At 41.3% G+C, this 23181-nt stretch overlaps 2 protein-coding genes across 3 annotated transcripts in view; one reads left to right on the top strand and one right to left on the bottom strand.

The window, feature by feature from the left end:
• The window catches only part of PPP1R1B (protein phosphatase 1 regulatory inhibitor subunit 1B), a 90603-nt gene extending 78816 nt beyond the window's left edge, over positions 1-11787 (bottom strand). The window contains exons 1-3 of the mRNA XM_081346470.1: positions 11469-11787; positions 6751-6808; positions 1564-1586 (exon numbers count right to left, since the gene is read on the bottom strand). Of these exons, the coding sequence (XP_081202596.1) occupies positions 1564-1586; positions 6751-6808; positions 11469-11549 (162 nt within the window). The 5' untranslated portion in view covers positions 11550-11787. The remainder of the gene's footprint in view (positions 1-1563; positions 1587-6750; positions 6809-11468) is intronic.
• The window catches only part of MIEN1 (migration and invasion enhancer 1), a 443636-nt gene that overhangs the window by 288028 nt on the left and 132427 nt on the right, over positions 1-23181 (top strand). The gene's annotated exons all lie outside the window — the stretch shown is intronic.

The raw sequence follows: 23181 nt of genomic DNA, 5'->3' as shown, positions 1-23181 counted from the left end.
GCTAGGCTAAAATCCGGTTGAGTAGTTTGCAGCCAGCTGTTCAGTACACCTTGCCAATGTTATTTTAATAGCCCAGGGAGGGATAAGAAAGCCCAAGGAAAACTTTGCAATCAATAAACCATGGTGGACTACGCTTGTTTTGCCCTATTTTGATTCTCCTCCCCATCAGCAGCCCATGGACTTTAGAACTGAATGGACACAAAGATAGAGGCCTTCAGCTTCCCAATCCCTGCTTAGAGAGGGATTTGCATTTTGGTAAGGGTCAGGCCATACGTCCCCGGTCAAAGAAATCCTGCATCCAGCGGGCCAGGAAGCAACCCAGGCACCACGCACCTCTGGTTCCTTCTACTTGCCCCCTGGGCACAGATGCAGTCACTGCTTCTCACCATAGCTGGGGCGGGACTTGCAAGTACTTCCATCCTGCAAAATGGTGCTCCCCTGCCACTTCCCGGCCGCCGCCATGCTGGCAGCCCGGACTAAAGACTGTGCACTGCAGCCTCCCCCTGCAAAGGAAGGCGGCAGCCGAGACTACAGCCTTCCTAGGCCTAATGGGCCTGTCAGCATGGTGGTGGGTGAGAGCCCCAGGTGAGCTGCACTTTGCAAGACGAAGCTGGCAGATCTATGCTGGCCGGCCCATTGGAATTAGGATCGCTCTGAAGGAGGTAGCTGCAGGGGGGGTAGGTGGGAAGTAGGAGGTTTTTCAGCAGGTGCCAGGCCTGCAAACATGGTGCTGCCCCTCCGCTTTCCAACCCCGAAATTCCAGAGTAAAGATGGGCAGCCTTTGAGCACCACTGACAAGCTGCAAATCTGCTGTAGTCTCGGCCACCTCCTCCTTCCTTGGCAGGGCAAGGCTGGAGCGCATGGCCTTTAGTCAGGACTGCCGGCATTGCAGCGGGCGGGAGTGCTGGGGGAGCACCGCTTTGCAGGATGGAGGTACTTGTAAGTCCCACCCCAGCTATGGCAAGGAGCAGTGACTGTGTCTGTACCCAGGGGGCAAGGAGAAGGAACTGGAGGGGTGCGATGGCTGGGCTGCCTTCTGGCCCGCTGGATTCGGGGTTTTCCTTTGATTGTGGGCTGGGGTGGGCCAGCCCCTCGCTGTCTCCAGGGCAGCCCCAGGCCAAATGTAAACACCCCGTGGGCATGTCTATCCCCTCCTCCTCCTTTTGTCTTTGGTGTAGCTGCAACTGACTCCTTTCCCCAGGCTGCACGCAGCTTCCAGAAGTGCCAGTCAGCTGGAGCCTGGCGCAGATCCAGAGCACTCAACAGAGCCCTGGCAACACCGTGGCTCCAGGTGGCTCTCCCACAGGCCTGTGCTGCATTGCCGCCACTTCAGTTCATCGCCACGCTACAGTTTTACACTTTTTTTACACTTTTTTTACAGTGCTTTTCAACCTATCGTAAGCGTACCACTGCCAGGTGCTGACGTACCACCAGTGGTACACGTACCACCAGTTGAAAAGCCCTGCCCTACACTACTACATGGGCCTTGATCATTCAGGCTTGGGAATGGTGATGTCCAGTGGGCTTAGCTTATAGCATCTTACAATAATCCACAATACTGACCTGATAAGGAGTTGCTTCATCTTCTGTAGCAAGCAGTATGAAGAGTATAGGGAGGGCAAAAGAAAAAGAGAATATTATGAGTTTTAAAAAAAGAAACGTAAAGCACACTTTTCTTTGACACCACAGGTCCAAAAGATAAAAATGATGGCTCTTGACCGTTATACAGGTAGTCCTTGACTTACAACCACAACTGGAACCAGAATTTCCATTGCTAAGCAAAGCGGTTGTTAAGTGAGGCATGCCTGATTTTACAACCTTTTCTGCCACAATTAAGTGAATCACTGCACTTATTAAGTGAAACATATGACCGTTGAGTGACGCTGGCTTCCCCCATTGATTTTATTCATCAGAAGCTGGCTGGGAAGCCAGCTACAACCATCATAAATGCATGCCAGTTGCCAAGTTTCAAATTTTGATTACAGGATGGTGGGGATGCTGCAACAGGAGTAACTGCAAGGACCAGCTATAAGCCACTTTCAGTGCTACTGTAACTTTGAACGTTCGCTAAACAAATGGTTTACCAAACTTGGTGTACCAAACTTGCACTGGTGTTATAGCTTTCCATAGCTAAACAGCTGGGCACATGGTTTCTTCAAATGTAACTATTTCAAGGCAACACCACATGCCAATTATTTGAGTGAACACCTCCACATTGGCAGTTACTTTTGGCAATATTTATATATTTATAAACTTTGTATATACAGAGAGAGAGAGAGAGAGAGAGAGAGAGAGAGAGGGAGGGAGGGAGGGAGGGAGGGAGAGAGAGAGAGAGAGAGAGAGAGGGAGGGAGGAAGGGAGAGAGAGAGAGGGAGGGAGGGAGGGAGGGAGAGAGAGAGAGAGAGAGAGAGAGAGAGAGAGGGAGGGAGGACATTCATAGCCAGGAGTAGAATTGTCTCAGCTGCACCATGAGGAGCCAATTACACTTGTGACTTGTGGTTACTGCAAAGAATTTTCCTCCCTCCTTTAGATTCAGCTACTTAGGTAGGCTAAATGTTAATTTCTATTTAATAATCACTTGGTTAAATCCATTCATTGCAGCATGGAAGCAGCTACCTGTGTTTAGCTATTAAGAATGTGATCCATTAAGGAACTAAACCATAAATGAACTAAAATCAGTATCTAGCTAAATAAATAAGTAATAAAATAATCTCTGTTTTTCCCTCTGTCCCCCCCCAGATATACCCAATGAGGGTTTTAAGGACTTTTTTTTGCATTTCTATCACTGATATATGGCATTTATGATCAAAGAACTCTCTTTAGGGGTGGAGGGTTGTGTAGCCCTGAAGCTGTAGGTTGCCAATCTCTTCACAAGAAAGAAAAGCACAGTGTCACCCACACAGTGAAAAGCCAAACTTTTAACACTCAACTCTTAAATATGAAACATAGTCAACTGCAAGGAAATTCAGCTGAAATAAAAAAAATAGACTGTTCATTCACTCCTGTGTCTGTATAAATCTCTTAGCCAAACAAACTTTGCTGGAAAAAGCATTAAGGAATGCTCCCTGGCTATGGAATAGGTAAGGCCTGTTCCAAACACCATGCCTTTCCGTGTACAACACCAGGGCTATTGTTCCATGAAAGCTTACAGAAGATACCCTTCCTGGTTCCTGGAGCTAAACTTTGTGTTTTGCTAGGAGGAGGAGGAGAAGTGGTTTTACTGAGTAGAATGAGAGCAAATGCTTGCCTGTGTAGATATCTCTCTCTCTCTCTCTCTCCCTCTCTCTCTCTCTCTCTCTCTCTCTCTCTCTCTCTCTCTCTCTCTCTCTCTCTCTCTCTCTCTCTCATTTTTCTCTTTTCAAATATAGAAATGCTTTATTTCTGAACTGGTATCTCTTTGGCTCAAGTTTGGCAGCAGAAACATATTCAAAAGTAAGTCCCATTGACTCCAAAAGGGCTTACTAGGAGGAGTTACTAGAGTCACACTGAGCTAGGCCAAAGTCATGGCTGGTTTTGCATAACACATTTCCATAACAATATGAATCTGAGACTCTTCTTGTTTGTCATGCTAAGCAATAAAACTGGTGAAGGGATAAACAGACACTTAAACAAATATAAAATCATGCACACTGGCACAAAAGGTTCTCAGCTGGCAGTGAATAATCAGGAAGGAAGTCTTGGAGGAATAGTAGACAACAAAATGAAAATGTCACTTGTGTGTGAATGTTAAAATAAAGAGGGCCAAATCCCATACTTGGGATGTTTAGAAAGGGAGTTTAAATAGAGGTGCTAATATCATAGTGCTGTGAGGGAAACCTATAGTAAACTCCTTGTGCAAAACTCTGATCTGCCCTCAATTGGGGCCAGAATTTCCATTGCTAAGCAAGGTGGTATCGTTAAATGAGCTAAGGTCCAGATTTTACAGTTTATTTTGCCGCCATTTTAAAGCAAATCACTGGACTTGTTAAAAACTTAACATGGAAATTAAACGAGTCCAGCTTTCCCATTGACTTTGCTTGATGGAAGCCAGCTGGGAAAGTCACAAATGGCAATCACACAACCCCAGGATGCTGCAACTATTGTAATTATATGGTGGTTGTCAATGCCTGAATTTTGTTCATGTGATGTGGGGATGGTGCAATTGTTATAAATGTGAGGACTGGTGATAAGTCATTTTTTTTTCAGTGCCTGTGCAATTTCGGTCATTAAGTAAATGGTTATAAGACAAGAACTACCTGTAGAAGATTTTAGACCTGCGGGTGCAAAAAAGGGCAGTCAAAATGATTATGGGACTGGAGCAAGAGTACTGTATTAAAGAGTACAGCAATGATTACAGCCTAGGAAAAAAGAGGATAACTGGAAACATGAGAGAAGTATATAAAATTATGTATGCCGCAAACAATGTGAAAAGAAAAGTACTCCTGTACAATCAGTTTGGAACTCAAGGTCAATCACCCCCACTAAATATTGGGAGATTCAGGTTCAAGAAAAGGAAATACATATTTATATTGTATATAATTTATATTGTATATAAATATGAAGCTATGGAATAGCTGCTAGCAGCTTTGATAATGGCAACCAATCTGGGTGTTTTTAGAACAGGAAATAAATGTTTTTGTGGACTCTCAAGCTACCAATGGCTAGCATTAGATGCTCAAAGTAGCTGTTTTGGAGCAAGGAAACTTCACCAAGATAATTGAGCAAGAAACTGTTGAACTCACATATATCAAAGGATTTGAAGCCATCTCAGAAGATTTTAAGAAATACAATGGACTTGTAACATTTTATAATTGACACTTGATAATGTATTTATAATATGTCCCATATGTAACCTGCATATATATAACCACTTGCCTTTCCCCTTTTATTGCTTTCCAACTCATCCCAATTTAAATCCTATATCGGTTTAGCCCCTCAATGGATCTGATTAAGTGAGCTGTGGTTCAGAAAAGCTTTTCCTTTTTCATAAAATGTATAAGTCTGGAAAGTTGTTACCAGACTCCTTCTAATCAGTGGGTTAGGACGCTGAGCTTGTCGATCGGAAGGTTGGCAGTTTGGCGGTTCGAATCCCGAGTGCCGCGTAACAGAGTGAGTGCCTGTTACTCGCCCCAGCTTCTGCCAACCTAGCAGTTCGAAAGCACGTCAAAATGCAAGTAGAAAAATAGGGACCACTACGGTGGGAAGGTAACAGCGTTCCGTGCGCCTTTGGCGTCTAGTCATGCCGGCCACATGACCACGGAGACGTCCTCGGACAAGCGCTGGCTCTTCGGCTTTGAAACGGAGATGAGCACCGGCCCCTAGAGTCGGAAACGACTAGCACGCATGTGCGGGGGAACCTTTACCTTTACCTTTTTAGCAATATTGATGGCTATTTACAATATCCTGAATTATAGTTAGCATGCCTGAAACATTGATTACTGCAAAGCAACATTAGGAGAACCATTCCAAAATGAATCCAGTGGGCAATTATAATATTTGACATAAAGTCCCGGACAAGGTGACCTATAGCCTGATCCAAGGGGGCTCTTCTTATGTGCATGCTGACTCTTCTATGGCCTGTTAATCAAGTTAGCAAATTGCACAAATGCAGGATTCTGGCTTTGGCTGCCTGGAAGAAGCCAGAGAATGAAGCCCTTAAAAACTAAATGGAACCATAGCATTGTTCCCTGTTTATTTCAGGCAGACAAAGCCAAAACCCCATGTTTCAATTTCATGCTAGGCTTTGCTAACTAAGCTCTGTGTACCCACTCACAAGGCAGGGACATATGCAAATATGCCCCTTACTGAACTAGCTATATTGAACTAGTGAAAGGAGAGGAATGTCAAATCACTTTACATTTGCAACCTATGAAATAAACTTCAGAAATGTACAGTTTCCATTTTTGACACATTTGATAGGTGAATAAAACCAGGTCCACACCTGAAGTTTCAATTTCATTGATTTTTTGCTAAAAGCCTATGCATAGGAATATTCTCAACTAATGGTCAGCTCCTGCTTATAGTTAGTTTAGGGTCAATAGCACACAAGGGAAGGTTAGATTTAGTTTGTTTGTGGCTATGTAAGGATTCTAGTCTGATTCCTCTTTTTACTCCTCCCCCTGACTCTTCTCCTTCAATGTTATTTCAAATGGGACTAAAAGCATTAACCAATTTTACAGAGCAATTACAGGTGTTGCTAATAAACAAGATACTCTTGAATGTTTTTGCAAATGCAATAATCAAACAATCCCAGAAGAAAATATCAAAATCTTGAGTTGAAAGAATGGAATTTAGTTTCTCTCATGAAGATACTGGAAATCAGCATTTGATTTAAAAAAGATTTTGACATTTCTTTTCAATATTGCTCTGCCCCTGGCATCTCTTGGTAAAGAGCTTTCAAGATCATTGTTGGATAAAAAAATCCAAAACCCACGGATAAACTTCTGAGTGCCAATCCAAAAGTGACTTGAATACTCTAGATCAGTGGTAGGTAACCTTGGCTCTTTTATGACTTGTGGACTTCAACTCCCAGAATTCCTAAGCCAGCCAAGGTTGCCTACCCCTGCTCTAGATCAATGTTTTTCAAACTTGTCAATTGTAAAATGCATGGATTTCAATTCCTAGAATTCTGCAGCAGCATGCTAGATGGGCTAACATTCTAATATGGTACAGCAGCTCAATATATCTATGCATATTCTTGTACCTCTACTCCCCACACCCAAGCCCTCCATTCCTTTCTTCAGATTTGATTTTAAAAAAAAAATGACTTACCGGGGGAAGTTTCTGAAAGCTGGAAAAGCAAAGCTGGGGTTGGTCTCCGACGACGGATCTAGAAGAGAAATCAAATAGAAGTTTTGTTTTGCTTCTCACAAGAGATGGGAGAAATGTGGGGGAAGAGTCAATGCATATTTGGGGGCTACAGTTCTGACTTCCCTATTCCTATTGTTTTTCCAGGAGAAATGAATAGCAGATGCCCTTATAGATTTTTTGAAATCTGTGATTGGTAGCACTTTTCAGTACTGAAATCAACTGCCCAGCATTGTTCCAAGATCTTTCAGCCTGTGGGGCACAATTAAAATGTTTTCAGGGTGCCTTTCCATTCCACCGGGAATATCAGCCATCACAAGAAAAGGAGTCTGTGGCTCCCATTGCCAGAATTCCATGGCTATAACTGTGCCATATTCATGCCTTGAACACACAATCATAGCCTGCAGCATTGGGGGAAGCATCCAGTAGCTGCATAGTTGGATTAAGGGTGTCCCTTTTATGCCAGAAGATCTGACTTGCTGATCTCATTAGCTGTCCAGAGAAGAGGAAAACACAGAGCGTGGGAATCCGAAAAAGATTTCCAGCTCAACTGTCACTATCTTTCTATTGTTGATTCTACTCCATTTATGAAAAGATGTGGAGGGACACGGAAGGTGGTGGGACAACCTATGGACTTTAACCACATTACTCTATAGACTGACTTCTCCAAACTAAAGTTCTCCAGATTTGTAAATTACAATTCCATTCACCCACACTTTTGGTATCTAGGAGTAAGGGAAATCTGTAACCCAGCATCCCTTGAGGGCTGCAAGGAGAGAAAATCTATAGTATCAACAATGACAGTAAAACTAATGTACTATGTCTTAGGACTGATATGAGAGCTGAAGGTCCTTCTCACATACAGTTCATGAGCCAATTTATTCAGCCAACAGATTCAAATGGAAAGCAAGGTGCCTTATACAAGGCAGGCCACTGACTAATCAGGCCTGGGTAGACAACTGAAAGTTGTTTTTGTGTTCTTGATGCCTCCTTGGTACTATCAGACTCCCTTTTCTCCTGAATCAGAGAGAATACTAGAGAGATGCAATGCTGACACAAAATCTCAGTGTAGTCCAGTGCTTTATTTGTAAATATGCCCATTTATCCAAACAAAAAGTAAACCACGGATGGTAGGATGTATCCGGAAAGGTTGGAATAGGGGGCAAAGAGCTGTCTTCTATAAATGATTATTACGGGTTATTCTTCCCAATGCAAATAGGCTGTGTATAGACAAAAGACTGTCTTGGAGCCATTTTATGAGAGTTTTCCTTCTAACACCTGCCTGTGTTAAAAGGATGTGTTCAAGTGGATGTTAAATATCAAAGACTGCCATCAAAATCTTTCATTGGAAGGTGTTGGAGATCAAATTTGGGGAATTTCATACTGATGCCAAATTGTGGTGGCTAGGACTCTGATGAGGGAATGAGTGACTTGTGTCTTTATATGCATTCATGAGGCAACTATTGAGTTTCTCCTGCCGGAATACCTACCTTGCAGGCCAATACTCCAGACCAGTCTACCTGCTCTTTCTCTTCTCATGTTTATCTTGAACAAATAGCTATAATCTGCTGTCTGAAAATGGGGGGGGGGAATAAAGACTTTCTTGCCCTGAAAGGGATTTAAGACAAAGCTTGATTAGAAGGCATCAAAAAGAGGGTGGGGGAGAGGACTTCAGTTGTTCTGGCCTCAAGCTCATTTAAATCAGATGTCCCCAACCATTTGGGCACCAGGTACCGGTTTCATGGAGAGAGATTTTTTCATGGACTGGAGGGGGTGTGGTTTTGCGTGCTGCCTGCATCCTGCAGATGGGACTTTGCTTGTTTGCATGGACCAGTTTCTGGCATGCCACAGACCAGTGCCGGTCCATGGATCGGGGGTTGGCAGAATGACAGAATCTGTTTTGAAAACACTGGTACCAAATATTCCCCTACAACTGACTCATGTTCATACAAACAAATATTTCAGCTATGTGCATTGTTTTTATTATAACGTGTTTTTAAATTGCAGCACATTTTTTGAATTGTAAACTGCCCAGAATCCCTGATTGAGATAGATGGATATAGAAATAAAATAAAATAAAATAAATTCATTTAAACAAATCAGATACAGATCTAGTGCTGGAATTTATACACTCTACTAAATTTCTTTTTTAAAATCTTGTGTATTTTTTTGTTGTGCAGCTTACTATCTTCTACAAAACCATCCTGCTTTTTGAGTTTATTTCTTCAGTGAGCTGGACAATAAGCTAATTTAGTAACTAAGTTCAGCATATTGACATGAACACAACTACCAGGCCGTTTTGAGCAGAGCACTGAGCCTCATTTCTCCTAGATGTTTAATCTGTTTTAGCTATCTTCTGACTCTTTACCTTAAACAGCATATGCAACAAAGCCAGAGAGAGAGAAAATATCAAGCTGTCAGGCCTTCAAATATAAAAAAATAAAGCATTTTGACATTGTGTGGTCTTTTTGTCCCATTCTTTACAAATTTCCCATCCTTGCTCCTATGTTCTTCTGTGTGTCCAGTACTAGTGAGGGATAATATATGCTGAGTCTTTATTGATTGGGGCAGATATATTATCATACCTTCATTTCCCCCCCCCCCCTGTATTAATGTCTTCTACCATCTTACTCTGCTTTCTCTCTGCGGAGTTACATATCACATTCTGTCACAAAGTGGTTGGGGTGGGTGGGCTAGTTTTGTAACCATGATTTATACTTTAGCACAATGTTTGAATCCAGCATTAACAGGATAAAGTTAACCTAGTGTGATGTTGCAATTATGTTAGATCAGTGAGTGTATGTCTATTCAGTTTATTTAGATAACATAAGGACTGATATTGCTTGCATGATAGCCAATGATAAAGCATGAATTCACCATGTCCTAAAAATATATCTTAGATTCTATTGTTCTTCTAATATGCAAATATTTTAATTCTAAAGGTAAAGGTAAAGGTTCCCCCGCACATGCGTGCTAGTCGTTTCCGACTCTAGGGGCCGGTGCTCATCTCCGTTTCAAAGCCGAAGAGCCAGCGCTTGTCCGAGGACGTCTCCGTGGTCATGTGGCCGGCATGACTAGACGCCAAAGGCACACGGAACGCTGTTACCTTCCCACTGTAGTGGTCCCTATTTTTCTACTTGCATTTTTACGTGCTTTCGAACTGCTAGGTGGGCAGAAGCTGGGACGAGTAACAGGCGCTCACTCTGTTACGCGGCACTCGGGATTCGACCCGCCAAACTGCCGACCTTCTGATCGACAAGCTCAGCGTCCTAACCCACTGAGCCACCTTGTCCCGCGTTTTAATTCTATACACACCCAAAATGTGACAAATTATTTAGATTTTGCAGAATGACAACTTTGGTTGCAGATCCATGACTAAATTAAGAAATCACCTGCTTGTTATGGGAGGCCAGGGCCCAAAGAGCCTGAAAGCTGAATCCTTGGCCCCTGGGGCTCTGATCGCAATATATCTTCCTTAACATTCATATTTCTGATATCGTAATTTCACCAGAAATCAAATTTCTGATATAATAACTTCTTCAATGATGTCTGGGGTGTGATGGGAATGGAATCTAATACAGTTAGAGATCATCAGGTTGAGAAGTTAGGAATGATGCATTTGTTACAAAAGAGGAGAGCCAAATTTTTCAAGGCATGTTTCACCACTGGGTGTGAAAATCTATTCAGGAATCATAGAGATCACATTAGCAAGTTTGAAAAGCTAAGAGTCTGCATAAGATGTGAGAATTTGCATATAAGACGCATTTAAGTGTGTAAAAAAGTTTGAGCAGGTGCAGACTTTAGATGGTTGACTGTACATAATTACTGTAAATTTGCTTCTGCACATCCATAAGAAAAGATCTTATACAGTTTATAAATTATATGTACTATTACAAAATAAAGGAGTACAGTACTGTATTTTCCCCCAATCTCTGGGTTCATGGAAGTTTTCTGACATGCATTCACAGATTTGTGTTTCTGTGTCTTTATTTATTCCAGTGCTATACAATACAAAGACCCATATAATGTTAAGAAATGTAATAAATATAAGCAATGAATTATTTATTTACCTGGTTGCATTTACAATCTTATATCCCCCTGGAAAAAAAGCTTCCCAAAGTGACTTACTAAAAGTTTAAAAAATATAATAAATAAAATCAATTAGAAAGTAAACAAGAACATTCACAGAGTATGGTATAAAAGAAAAGTAAGCACAAATAGGCATTATTTATAGGAAACATGTACAGTGTAATAATCACTTTATTTAAACCCTACCTGTTTGAGAACTTCAGTAAGGAAAGATAGTAAATAAATCATACAGGGATGATTTGGAAGTAAGTTTAAAGCAGTTTTTGGAAGTCTTGTTTTCCTCTGTGGGTTAAATGCTTTGGAAGTCCACAGATTGTAACTAACTGAAATCCCAATGATTTTAGTCTGGTTCTAAGCACTGCTAAGTCACCTATGTGCCCTTCTCTCTGTCTCTCTGTGTGTGCGCGCGCGCGTGTGTGTGCGTGCAAATTTGTATTTAAACAGCAATCAGTGCACTGGATGTACTTCTATGCCTAATAAACAGAAGAGCTTCAGAGGAAAGAAAAGGGGATTGACCATTGTTACTTTCCCAACTTCTTTCCATGCCTCGAATCTCTCCCAAGGCTGCCCCTCCGCCACTGCTCCTTCCTTACCATTTCCACTGCACGGGGATCCAGCTGGCTGGGCGGCGCAGGTACCGAAAACTGGATTTTCTTCCGCTCCTTGGGGTCCATCGCGAAGTCCTGGAGTCAGACAGCCGCCTACTTCTCACAAGAAAAACTCTCCCGCTGGATTCCCTCCCTTTGCCTTTGCCTCTTTTCAGTCCCCCAGGATCCCCTTAGCAGCAGGCGCTGCCCGGTGCCAACTTCCCGTGCTGCAAAAGCAACTGAAGGTGGCAGAGCTCAACTCTCCTTCATAGCTGCGTTAGGGGAGGCTGGAGGTAGCGATGGGAGGGCAGGCGAAGAGGAGGCGGCAGGAGTGGGGGAGAGGAGGGGAGGGGAGGGGAGGGAAGCTTGGTCTCTTGCCAGCTGCTGCCTGAATTATTGAGTCCTCCAGAGGAGGCAGGTAGGAATCAGGATTCTGGCTCCTAAGAAGCCCTCAGCTGGACGCCTATTAAAATGACGCCACTCAAAAGAGATCAGTAGCTGCCCGTCTTAGCCCGTTCCGAAGAGCAGCAGGAGGGGAAAGTTAACCAAGAAGCAGTAGCTTTCTGGACAACTCTTCATCAATCCCTATATCTTTCTTTCCCTGTCCTGCCTTCCCAGCCCAGTGCCAATCCACTCTTCTTTAGGTTTCAGTTCCAGGAGATTAATAATTGTATTGCAAGACATTTGAAATCATAAACAACCAAGAATTGTGGAGCTGGAAGGGACCACATGAATTGCCTACTCCAATGCATTCCAGTCTTGACAGCTTTAAGGTAGTGAACTTCGGTTCCCAGAATTCCCCAGCCAGCATGCTACCTGGAGAATTTTGGGAGTTGAAATCCACACATCTTACAGCTGCTAAGACTCGGGCACTATGGACTAGTCCAGGGGTCAGCAACCTGAAACAGTGAAAGAGCCACTTGGAACTGGTTCCCTCACAAAAGGGAAAACTGGGAGCCGCAAAAAATGTGTGCGCATGCGCGTACATGTGCGCATGCGCAGAACAGGGTTTGACTGAAGAGTGGAGCCAAGGTGGATATGCACCTACCCTGCATATTTGAATTGATTGGTTGAATATTTTTAGTCCCACTTTTTTTTTTGGACTGCACATGGCAGAGGACTAGGAGCCGCAGGAGACGGCTGAAAGAGCCGCATGCGGCTCCGGAGCCGTGGGTTGCAGACCTGTGGACTAGTCCAACTCTCTGTAAAATGTAGAAAACCAGTTAAGCTATTCTGAGTGGTGGCTGTCCAACTTTTATATATATATAAAATTCTCCAGGGATGGACAGCCAACAACCTCCATTGATAGAGTGCTCTACTGTTGGACTGATTTTACAGTCAGGGAGGTTTTTTCTACATTTAAATGAAATCTAGGAAGCCGCAATTTGAACCTCTTATTTCTGATGCTGGTTTGTGCCCAGGAATCGTGGCTTCTGAAGAAGAGTAAAAACTTGTATCAGAAATCCTCCAGTTGATTACCAGTCAGTGCTTGATGTGCTGGACTACAGCTTCTGAGAAGCCCACATACAAACCTCTGAATTCACATATTCTGAATCATTTAGGGGTGAGAGTAAAGTAATGATCAGTGATGTCAAAAGAAAACAGCAGTGGCTTTTTGCAGAACAGCTATTGAGTGACAATGCAATTTGCATTTATGAACTAAAATATGAATAATTGTTCAAACGATTATCTTCATGAAGATAAATCTCTTCATGAAGTGAAGATCACCTCTTTCAAAGAATAACTTTTTAAAGATTCTTTGTTTAAGAATGGCCATCTTAAGACTAGTGGCTAATAGTTGTGGAAAGGAGATGTGTTTCTTCCTTGGAAAAACTGCTTTTCAATGTTGCTATTGCTAATATTTGGTTTGGTTGTCTACAGCAAATTTAGCTTCCTTTTCCTCAAAAGGGACCAGACAAATTAGTTTTTGAACCCCGAGATCTCTGAATATTTGTGGGATATCATCTACTAAGTCTCCTAGGGCCTTTTTGGTTCAATAACCTTTGAACACATTTGATAACAGATTTAAACTTTTTGTAAATTAAGGAATAGACTGTGCAGGAGCAAGGTATCTCTGGCAGTATTTAGGATATTGGCCAATACAAGCAATTTCATAACCAGCAGAGGTGTAGGTGCTATAGTTCTTGTAGTCAAATATATCACCCTGTTGAGTTATAGTTCGTCAGGATGTGTTCACAGAGTAAACATTTTTAATTTCTTTCATTGGGACACACTTGTGATGAAAACCTAATTCAGCTTTCCATGTTAGACTGGCAGTTCTCATATTGTTAAATCTGAACTGCAGAGAAAATTCCTCAAGGTACTTGTTGAACGAAGGACTTTAATTTGCAAGAGAGAAATACACACAAGATGACTTGGTGTTATTCCTGATTCCAATCCCATATTTTATTCCTTGTCTGATACGATTTCAGTGTTCTCTGAGCAGCTTAGTAATTCCCCAATTTGGTAACTGAATTAAAACAGAATAATATATAGATACCTGCCTGATATGGCAAAACATATAGTTCCTAAAAAGCAAACAGCACAAGGAAAATCTGGGAGAGTTTTCTTTCATTACATCTGAGTTTGGTCTGAGTTTCCAAAAATTAATTCTGAATAGGCAGAATTCAATATGAATTTTGCATTAACTACCAGAATCCAAAAGACAGAGAGAAAAGCTATGTGACAATAGTATTCATGGCCATTGATATTGGTGCATAGGATTACCCAGATACTCCTATAATTTTCTCAACTTGCTCTGTTTATTTGAAGATAAATAAATCCCACCTTGACCAAGCAAGGAACAGAGTGGAAACTATTATTCCATTCAAAATAAGAACCAACATTCATTTTCCCTATTGGAGACAAATAGGCTGATTAGCAGCATGGCATTATACTGTGCTGACACAAGAACTCACAATATCCTGGTCTGACCACATATGAAGGATAATATGAGTTAAATGCTGTCATACTTATTGAAAGAAATAGAAACTTAAGCCACAGTGATAGTTTAGCATAGTGTTTCTCAATCTTGATAATTTTAAGAAGTGTGGATTTCAACTCCCAGAATTCCTTAGGTGATAGGTAGAAGTAGTCAGATAATATAGGGTCTCATCCTGCAGGTATTTAAAGCATTGTTCTTATCCTCCAAAGACCTAAGCTGCTTAGGATCAGATTGTTTAATTCTCTCAACTAGTCTTTCTGATGTATTAAGATTTATCTCTCCAAGGTATTTTTCAAGTATTAGTTAGGGTGGTATCTGCAATAAGAAATAAAAATAAGTGAGGCATTGGGTGAGTGTGTTAATCTGATTTATATCCCAGCTGGGTTATGGTGCAATATGATTAAGTTTCTGGAAGCAACACTTAATGGTCCCCATATATTTGTTAACTAAAAATATTTACTCTAGTTTTTCCTCCTCAAATACATTTTGATTTGTTAAGGCATAATCATATAAAGCAAGAGGAGGAAAATGTATGTATTTACCTCTCTCTCTCTCTCTCTCTCTCTCTCTCTCTCTCTCTCTCTCTCTCTCTCTCTCTCTCTCTCTCTCTCTCTCTCTCTCTCTCTCTCTCTCTGTGTGTGTGTGTGTGTGTGTGTGTATAGATAGATAGATAGATAGATAGATAGATAGATAGATAGATAGATAGATAGATATATATTTGTTTTCTGAGGTTTTCGCGGGTGTTCGTATGTGGATCTTTGGTTATTCGGGTTTTTCCCCGCGTAGAACTAAAGGTGTAGGGGCGACGTTTCGACGGAATCCCATCCGTCATCATCAGGCTGGTGGCTTCTGCTTCCTTCTTCTGGGAGAAGCATGTGGCTGTTTGTTCCTCTTTTTTAAACTGCCAGAGGGGGTGTGTTGAACAAACTTCATCCCTGGTCCAACACTTTGAAGCCACGGGACATGAAATTGATTTTAAAAAAAACAAAACTATCGCCAAAATTGAACATTTTAACAACAGAATAATCAGAGAAGCCATTGAGATAGAAAAACGCCCCCACAGCATAAACAAACGAGATGATACCTCTCGCCTACCAACCATTTGGAAACCCGCCTTGATTGACAGACGAGTCCCAACCACCAAGAATGATAGACCCAAAGTCATGATAACACCACATGACATCACCACCACACAACCATTCAAAAAGCAAATCCGAACCCACAATGATAACGAGGCACAACCACAAAACAGAAACCTAACTACAGCTGCAACATCAGCCACTTTAAACCCCTCCAAACCACACAATAAGCAAACTGACACCCACTATAAAAACATGGCACCACCACAAACACGAAGCCGAACAAAAGCAGCACAACTCACCAGCTCAGGTCTAAGGCTGGCAGCTGAGACCAGCCCATCCACTCAAAACACACCCCCACCCAATCAGAACACACCCACCATTCAAAACACACTCCCACCCAATCAGAACACACTTACTCCCCCACCCAATCAGAGCACACCTCCACCCACAGAACACACCCCCTCTGGCAGTTTAAAAAAGAGGAACAAACAGCCACATGCTTCTCCCAGAAGAAGGAAGCAGAAGCCACCAGCCTGATGATGACGGATGGGATTCCGTCGAAACGTCGCCCCTACACCTTTAGTTCTACGCGGGGAAAAACCCGAATAACCAAAGATCCACACATATATATATATATATATATATATATATATATATATATATATATATAGAGAGAGAGAGAGAGAGAGAGAGAGAGAGAGAGAGAGAAGTACTTTATTGAATGCAATGAGAACTATTTCCATTTGTGCTCTGTAATAGTATATAAAATATAGAATATTATTATTTGTGTCCATGGTGTAAAAACAATTCTCACCTAAAAAAACAAGCTGAACATACACTTCTAACATTTTTTCCAAAGATCAGGAGGGGTGATATACATGGAATTGTAGTTTTTAGGTACATTATTCTATATATATATCATCATCCCCAGTCTGCATGGCTGAAGATTATAGAAAGTGCTGTTCCACACTGTATTCTGTTTGCTGTGTTTTAATTAGCAATCATACATATTTGCTGGCTAGTAATTGGATGAGGTACCCTCAGGAAATTCTAGCAATGGGATATAGGCCCATTTTAGCTGCCTAAATTTGCCTATTTATTCAAAACATTAAAAGAAATCAGGCCAGTGCTCCATATTAAACACTTTTCCTTGTGTTTAGTTCTCAGAGACTACCTGGGTAAATCCATGCAGTTTTCTGTAAGATTTTTCAGAAGTGGTTTGCCAATGCCTTCTTCACCAGATTGAGAGAGTATGACAGGTACAAGGTCACCAAGCTGGTTATGTGGCTAAGGCAGGACTAGAACTTAGTCTCCCAGTTTCTAGTTTGATGCCTTTACCACTATATCAAACTGGCTCTCAATATAGAAAACGTACCAACACACACACACAAAAACACACAAACCCCCAAGCAATCATCAGATCAATTAAAAATTTAAAAGAGAAATGAGTTGCAATCCTCTATATACTCCCAAGAATACGTTTTGTTGAAGTCAATGTGATTTATTTTTGAACAGTTATGCATAGTTGATGTGCTTAATTTATCAGGTTTGGAGCAGTAAGATAGAATCTACCTGAAATACAAAAAAATACTTTAAAAAACAGAACTTAGTTGGAATATTAAATTCTGTTTCTAGTGAAAAAAAATATAGATTTTTATTGTATGATTTCAGAAGTAACACATTTAGCCCTGCTTGTTTTCCCACTATTCTGCACATCTTTTCTATCCCTTGGCCCATCCATTTGTCCTCTGCCATCACCTCCTTTTTAATACATTTTCAACTTTTCTTTGGGGAGCAGAGACTATCAGCATATTCCTACACATAATTATCCGGACATAAGTACCATTAAGTGTAAGTTTACTTAGTCTCTTATGTGCACTGTATGCTTACACCTATGCATAAGATTGTGCCATTCCTAATGTCCAAAAGCTTCTGTGAAATAGTGTCATTCCTAGAATGGGGGCCATTTAAGGACATGTTGACTCACAGGAAGCAAAATGTACACAGCCAACTGGTAAAATATTCATTTCAGAGGTTGCTTCCATAAACAAGTTTAGCAACTTTCAGGCTCCAGGTTAATCCTTTTATTTAATAGCCACATCATTACATGTTTGGCCTGCATATTTATTCTGGAAGTCTGTAATGGAATAAAATAAGGAATGGGAATTAGGTGGGACTCAGAAGAAAATTTTCTTGCAGGCCATGAGAAGTCAGTAATTGAATAAATGGGAATAAATGGGAAATGTTTTTTTACAGCCAATTGATTATCCCCTTTTCTTTTGAACAAACAGAACAGAGACAAGATTCTGCACCCACTTTACGGTCCATTTCTGTTGCTCCCCTCTGGGAGGAGATTCCGAAGTATTTCTAGCAGGACTACCCAATTCTGTAATAGCTTTGTTACCTAGGCCATCCGTCTGGTAAACTCACAAGATTCGTTTTTCTCACCATGCACATGTATACATAACCCGAACTAGACTGTTGTTTCTCTGTGTCTGGGTATATGCATAATTCTGTATTTATTTATTTATTTTTGTCATATTTATGTAGTGTATATCGGAGATGATGACCCTTTGAGAGCTGTATGCAATGAAATTTCATTTTAATGTATGCCGATTAGTGTACATTAAAAGTAACAATAAAATTATTATTCTATTCTAAACCAGTCAGTATTCAGGACTGCTGAGTTTCCTGGGAAGCCAGGAAAGAAAACTAGAACAAGCTGATGATCTCAAATGATCCACTGAAAGCAATGCATTATTCTGCAACCAACCTATAACGATTATGAATTTATCACAGAACCTGCAAGAAAACTCAGTGGATGCTCAAAATAGACCCAGATTTTTTGGGCCACATGCTGACTCTGTAAAATGCTTAGAGTGGGCTGTAAAGAACTGTGAAGCAGTGTATAAGTGCTGTTGCTATTTACACTGAGATGCATAGAAATGTAGGATGTCAGGTATTTTTAAAAATCAGCTTCTTAATTCTCTTGAGAATAATGGTACAGCTGTAATAATAAGCAGAAATGGACTAGATCTCTATTAAAGCCACAACATGAAAGGAAACCTGTTAGCTTTTCTGTTTTTTTTTTAAATCAAGTCTTAATTTGGAAGTTAGATGACTAGGAACAGATGCAAGATTGAATCAACAATGGGGAGAGCAAGAGGAGAAATCCATTATGGATTTCTGCTGACCCAAGGATGAATTAATAGTACTGTGACTTGATAGCGGCAAAAAATTCTCAGCATAATTCAGGTTTCTGTTTAATTTTTTTTTTACTCAAATGGCAACTTCCACTAACTGGGAGCAAGGTTGAAAAAATGGCACCACCTGAGCTGCTGAGCTCCAGGTGACCATTAAATGGCAGCAACAAGTTAGAATTTTCTGCATCTCTTGCCCCCATCTAGCGAACATCCAGATGTTTGCAACCCTCATCTGGGGTAGCTCTAAGCTGGCAGAACCAGCTGCTGCTGAACTCATAGATGAGGACAAGAATTTGCTTAAAGTATCTAAAAATGTGGTTACAGTCCTGGCATGCTTGTCTCAGCAACCTAATCACTCAAATAATTAGCAGCAGCGAAGATTTGTAAAATTTTGCAAAACCCCTGAAGAACAACCAACCAAGCCTGTCCATCTCTATCCTAAGCAATGATTGCTGGAGCAAATTGTCAGAAAGACTTGATTCACACATCTCACTAGACCAGGGGTTCCTAAATATTTCACCATCACATATTCCTTAATGTAAACACCTGCTATAAATCCAAACACCGGAAAGGATCACAAAGGATACTCAATACTCAATAATTCTTCATACCTCTCCTGGGATGCAGTCTGTACTTTCCCACATGAGGTAGACCTCACAGTTTGGAAACCTTGCTCTAGAGCAGGGGTAGGCAACCTTGGCTCTTTTATGACTCATGAACTTCAACTCCCAGAATTCCTCAGGAATTCTGGGACTTGAAGTCCATGAGTCATAAAAGAGCCAAGGTTGCCTACCCCTGCTCTAGACCATAACTTGGATGCCTGGTCTAGGCTTAGCCTAGGCATTAACTGACAATTTACTGTGGCCAGTAAATCGTGCTTTATATTTCAGGGTAATGTATTAATCCACCTAATATATTCAATTAGTTGTGATTAACCAACTCATAGTGATACATAAACCCTTTGGAGAAGTTGGGCAATACAGGTTGGAATGCTTAACTGCTCCCTGTTTACATGTATCTTAGGCACAAGAGGTATTCTCTCAGTATGCTCTTTCATCTTCAACCAGCCTTGGATGGTGGGACAACCTTTAAAAGAGGTCTACCCACTTGAAATGCATCCAAGAACTCATCTACAGGCAGTGGCGTAGCGTGAGGGGTGCAGGGGGGGCCGGCCGCACCGGGCGCAACATCTGGGGGCGCGTGCTCGCACTCACAGCTCTCTGCCCCTGCCTGGCTCACTCACTCTCTCTCACTGCAGTGCTGGCTGTGCGAATCCGATCCGAGCCGCCGGGTCGCCGCCCACTGGGGGGGGTGCCAGGCGTGCGGTGCGGGTTAGGGGGTGCAAATTACTTGCCTTGCACCGGGTGCTGACAACCCATGCTACGCCACTGTCTACAGGTAGTCCTCGATGTGTAACAGTTCATTTAATGACCGTTTGAAGTTACAATGGCACTGAAAAAAGTGATCTATGACCATTTTTCACAATTACAACTATTGCAACATCCCCATGGTCATGTGATCAAAATTCAGAAGCTGGGCAACTGACTCATATTTATGACAGTTGCTGTCTCCCAGCATCATGTGATCCTCTTTTGTGCTGTTCTGATGAACAAAGTCAATGGGGAAGCCAGATTCCCTTAACAACTGTGTTACTAACAAAGGTCATAAAATGGGGCAAAATTCACTTAACAAATATCTCATTTAACAATAGAAATTTTCTGCTGAATAAGTCAAGGACTTGCTGTATGTATGTAAAAGCATACATACATAATATATACATACATGCACATAAGGTAAAGGTAAAGGTTCCCCCGCACATGCGTGCTAGTCGTTTCCAACTCTAGGGGCCGGTGCTCATCTCCGTTTCAAAGCCAAAGAGCCAGCGCTTGTCCGAGGACGACTCCGTGTTCATGTGGCCAGCATGACTAGACCCCAAAGGCACACGGAACGCTGCACATACACACACACAAACACACACATACAATAAGAGCACCTGGCTTTTCAAATTCAAGCTATTAATCGTTCTCTCCTCACTCTTAACACAGACAGAGACAGCTAGTTTTCGTTTCTCACCCACTCACCTCCAACTTGCACATATTCAGAGAGTTTTAAATCCATGTCCTCTTTGTGGTGATGTACGTATAAGGAGCCACCTTACATGGATAGTTTGATAGCCTCAGAGGTATTTCTAAGAGGCTTGTGAGTAAGTGAGAAAATCCTGGATTTTGCTGGATTCAGTTCAGAATGGAATATTTTGCCCAGCTCAGAAGAAAAGGACTGAAATCCTGAGCAATTGAAAATTTGTGAAATTTAAAGACAACTCAGCTGCCTCAGTGGCTTATTTCCAGAAGCTCTAGCAATAAGGAAAATATTTACCCTGACAGAATGGCCAGCCAGCAGCTCCATTCTGTCTTATACCTGGATGATTGACAAAAAGTAAATTTATGTGTGGGAACAAAACTATCTGTTCTCTTCCACTATATTTTTAGAAAAAAGGTAGGTAATCCCAAGATGATTCCATACCGTGAATATTGCTGTGTTGTTATTTCTCTCTCTTTTTCCTTTGAGTAAGAAAATACAGCTACAATTCTACGTCACTTTCAGTGCATTACTATAGAATATGACAACTCATAGAACAAACTGAAATTCCATCTCCAAGGGCAAAGAAATAGAAGTCTCAACTCACAGGGAGAGTAGATTCATCTTTGGCATTCCCACCTATCACCTGCAGAAAGATCCACTGCCTTTTCCCATTCTGATAGCACAGCGTTAAGATCAGAGACCAAGAACAGGGATTCAGTCACTCTTCCAAGCCTTCTTCTCCCTAAATATTCCCTCAACAGAATGAAAAATGTATGGCAGGCTCTAGACCTCTTCTGCTCTGCCAAGTTCAGACCAGCAGGGATTTGAAAGCTGTGATCATAGCACACTTTACAGCAGCTGCCAAAATTGATCTTCTTCTAAGTCCTATTGACTTGGTCTTTGTAAAGTGGGTGTCCACCAGATGTGCAGGATTATATTTTTGGTTGAGCCACCTGGGAGTGAAGAAAGTTGTCTTTTATACCTAGAAGTCATCAGTTGGGACAGTATGTTTTCAACATTCGGGCAAGTTTTTAAAAGAAAATAGGTTTGGTTAATATGTATATCATCATAAATTTTCATTTGGAGGCTGAAAAAATTTCCCAGCCATGTAACTCTGGCATGAAAAGCTGAACTACATCTAGTTCTCAACTTACAACCAAAATTTCCACTGCTAAGCAAGATGGTTGTTAAGTAAATCACACCCAATTTTATAATCCTTTTTGTCCTGGTTGTTAAGTGAATCACTGCAGTTGTTAAGTGCATCACACAGTCATTGAGTGAATCCAGCTTTCTCCATTGACATTGTTTGAACAAAGCCAGCTGGGAAGGTAGTAAAATGGTGCTCATGTGACCCTGGGAAGCTCCAACCATCATAAATATAGGCCCATTGCCACGTGCCCGAATTTTCATCAGATGACGGGGATGCTATGAGTCTCATAAGCACAAGAACTGTCATAAGTCACTCTTTGCAGTGCCGGTGTAACACTGAACAGTCACTAAATGAATGGTTGTAAGTGAAGGACTACCTTTAAATTGGAAAGGGACTGGCATACTAATGATTAAGAAGAAATTGAAAAACAGATGATTCCGCCATGCTCTGGCTGTAACCATTGAGAAATTGTTATGAGGTACTCCAAATGATAATCAGAACAAATAAGAGTATTCACTCCTATCTTCCAACACAATGGGACACAAACTATATCCTGAATGCACTAGGTGTACCAAATATAAAATGTGAGACCCATGACTTGGCAGTCAGGGTCTCACCTAGTATTCTGGGTTCCATTTTGGAAAGCCTTTAAAGCATTATTCCTTGTCTTTCTCTGAAAGGAAATATCAGAGGAAGAAGTTAAATAAACTTGAACATTGGCTACAAGAAGCCACAAACAATTATAATGCCATGCCAACCTATGGGGATTCCAGTAAATTAATGAAACACAAATTGCTTTTCTCTCAAACTGAATTTGCCTTGACCTGCATTAAAGTGGAATGATTGGGAAGGGTGAACAGCCTGGTAAATTGTTTAGCTTTTGGACCTCAATAGACAGGCAGATGTAGCTCAATTAAAGACACTCAGGGACAGATTCGTGTTACTAAGACAGCCATTAATATTCAGTTTGAAAACAATTCTGCTAAGTTCTTTATTGTGCAGACAACACATCTAATGAGAGAATTCTACCTCTGGGGACCAACCGAACTCTAATCTTTGGATAACCAGCAGCAATAATTTTACAACTTCATTAACTGTGCCTAAAACTGGATAAGGAATTAAATTATCAAAAAATGATAAGTTTCATATGGTTGTCTTATTGAGCATTTGAGGACTGTAATGTCTTGCTCTCTCTCCCCACCCCTTTGAATGAAGTTGGGGGAAGGAGGGGATGTGATAAGAATAAAATGTTTTTTGA

This window comes from Vipera berus, assembly GCF_964194415.1.
Source record: "Vipera berus genome assembly, chromosome: Z".
NCBI classification, from domain to species: domain Eukaryota; kingdom Metazoa; phylum Chordata; class Lepidosauria; order Squamata; family Viperidae; genus Vipera; species Vipera berus.
This window is presented reverse-complemented; position numbering and strand designations above follow the sequence as displayed.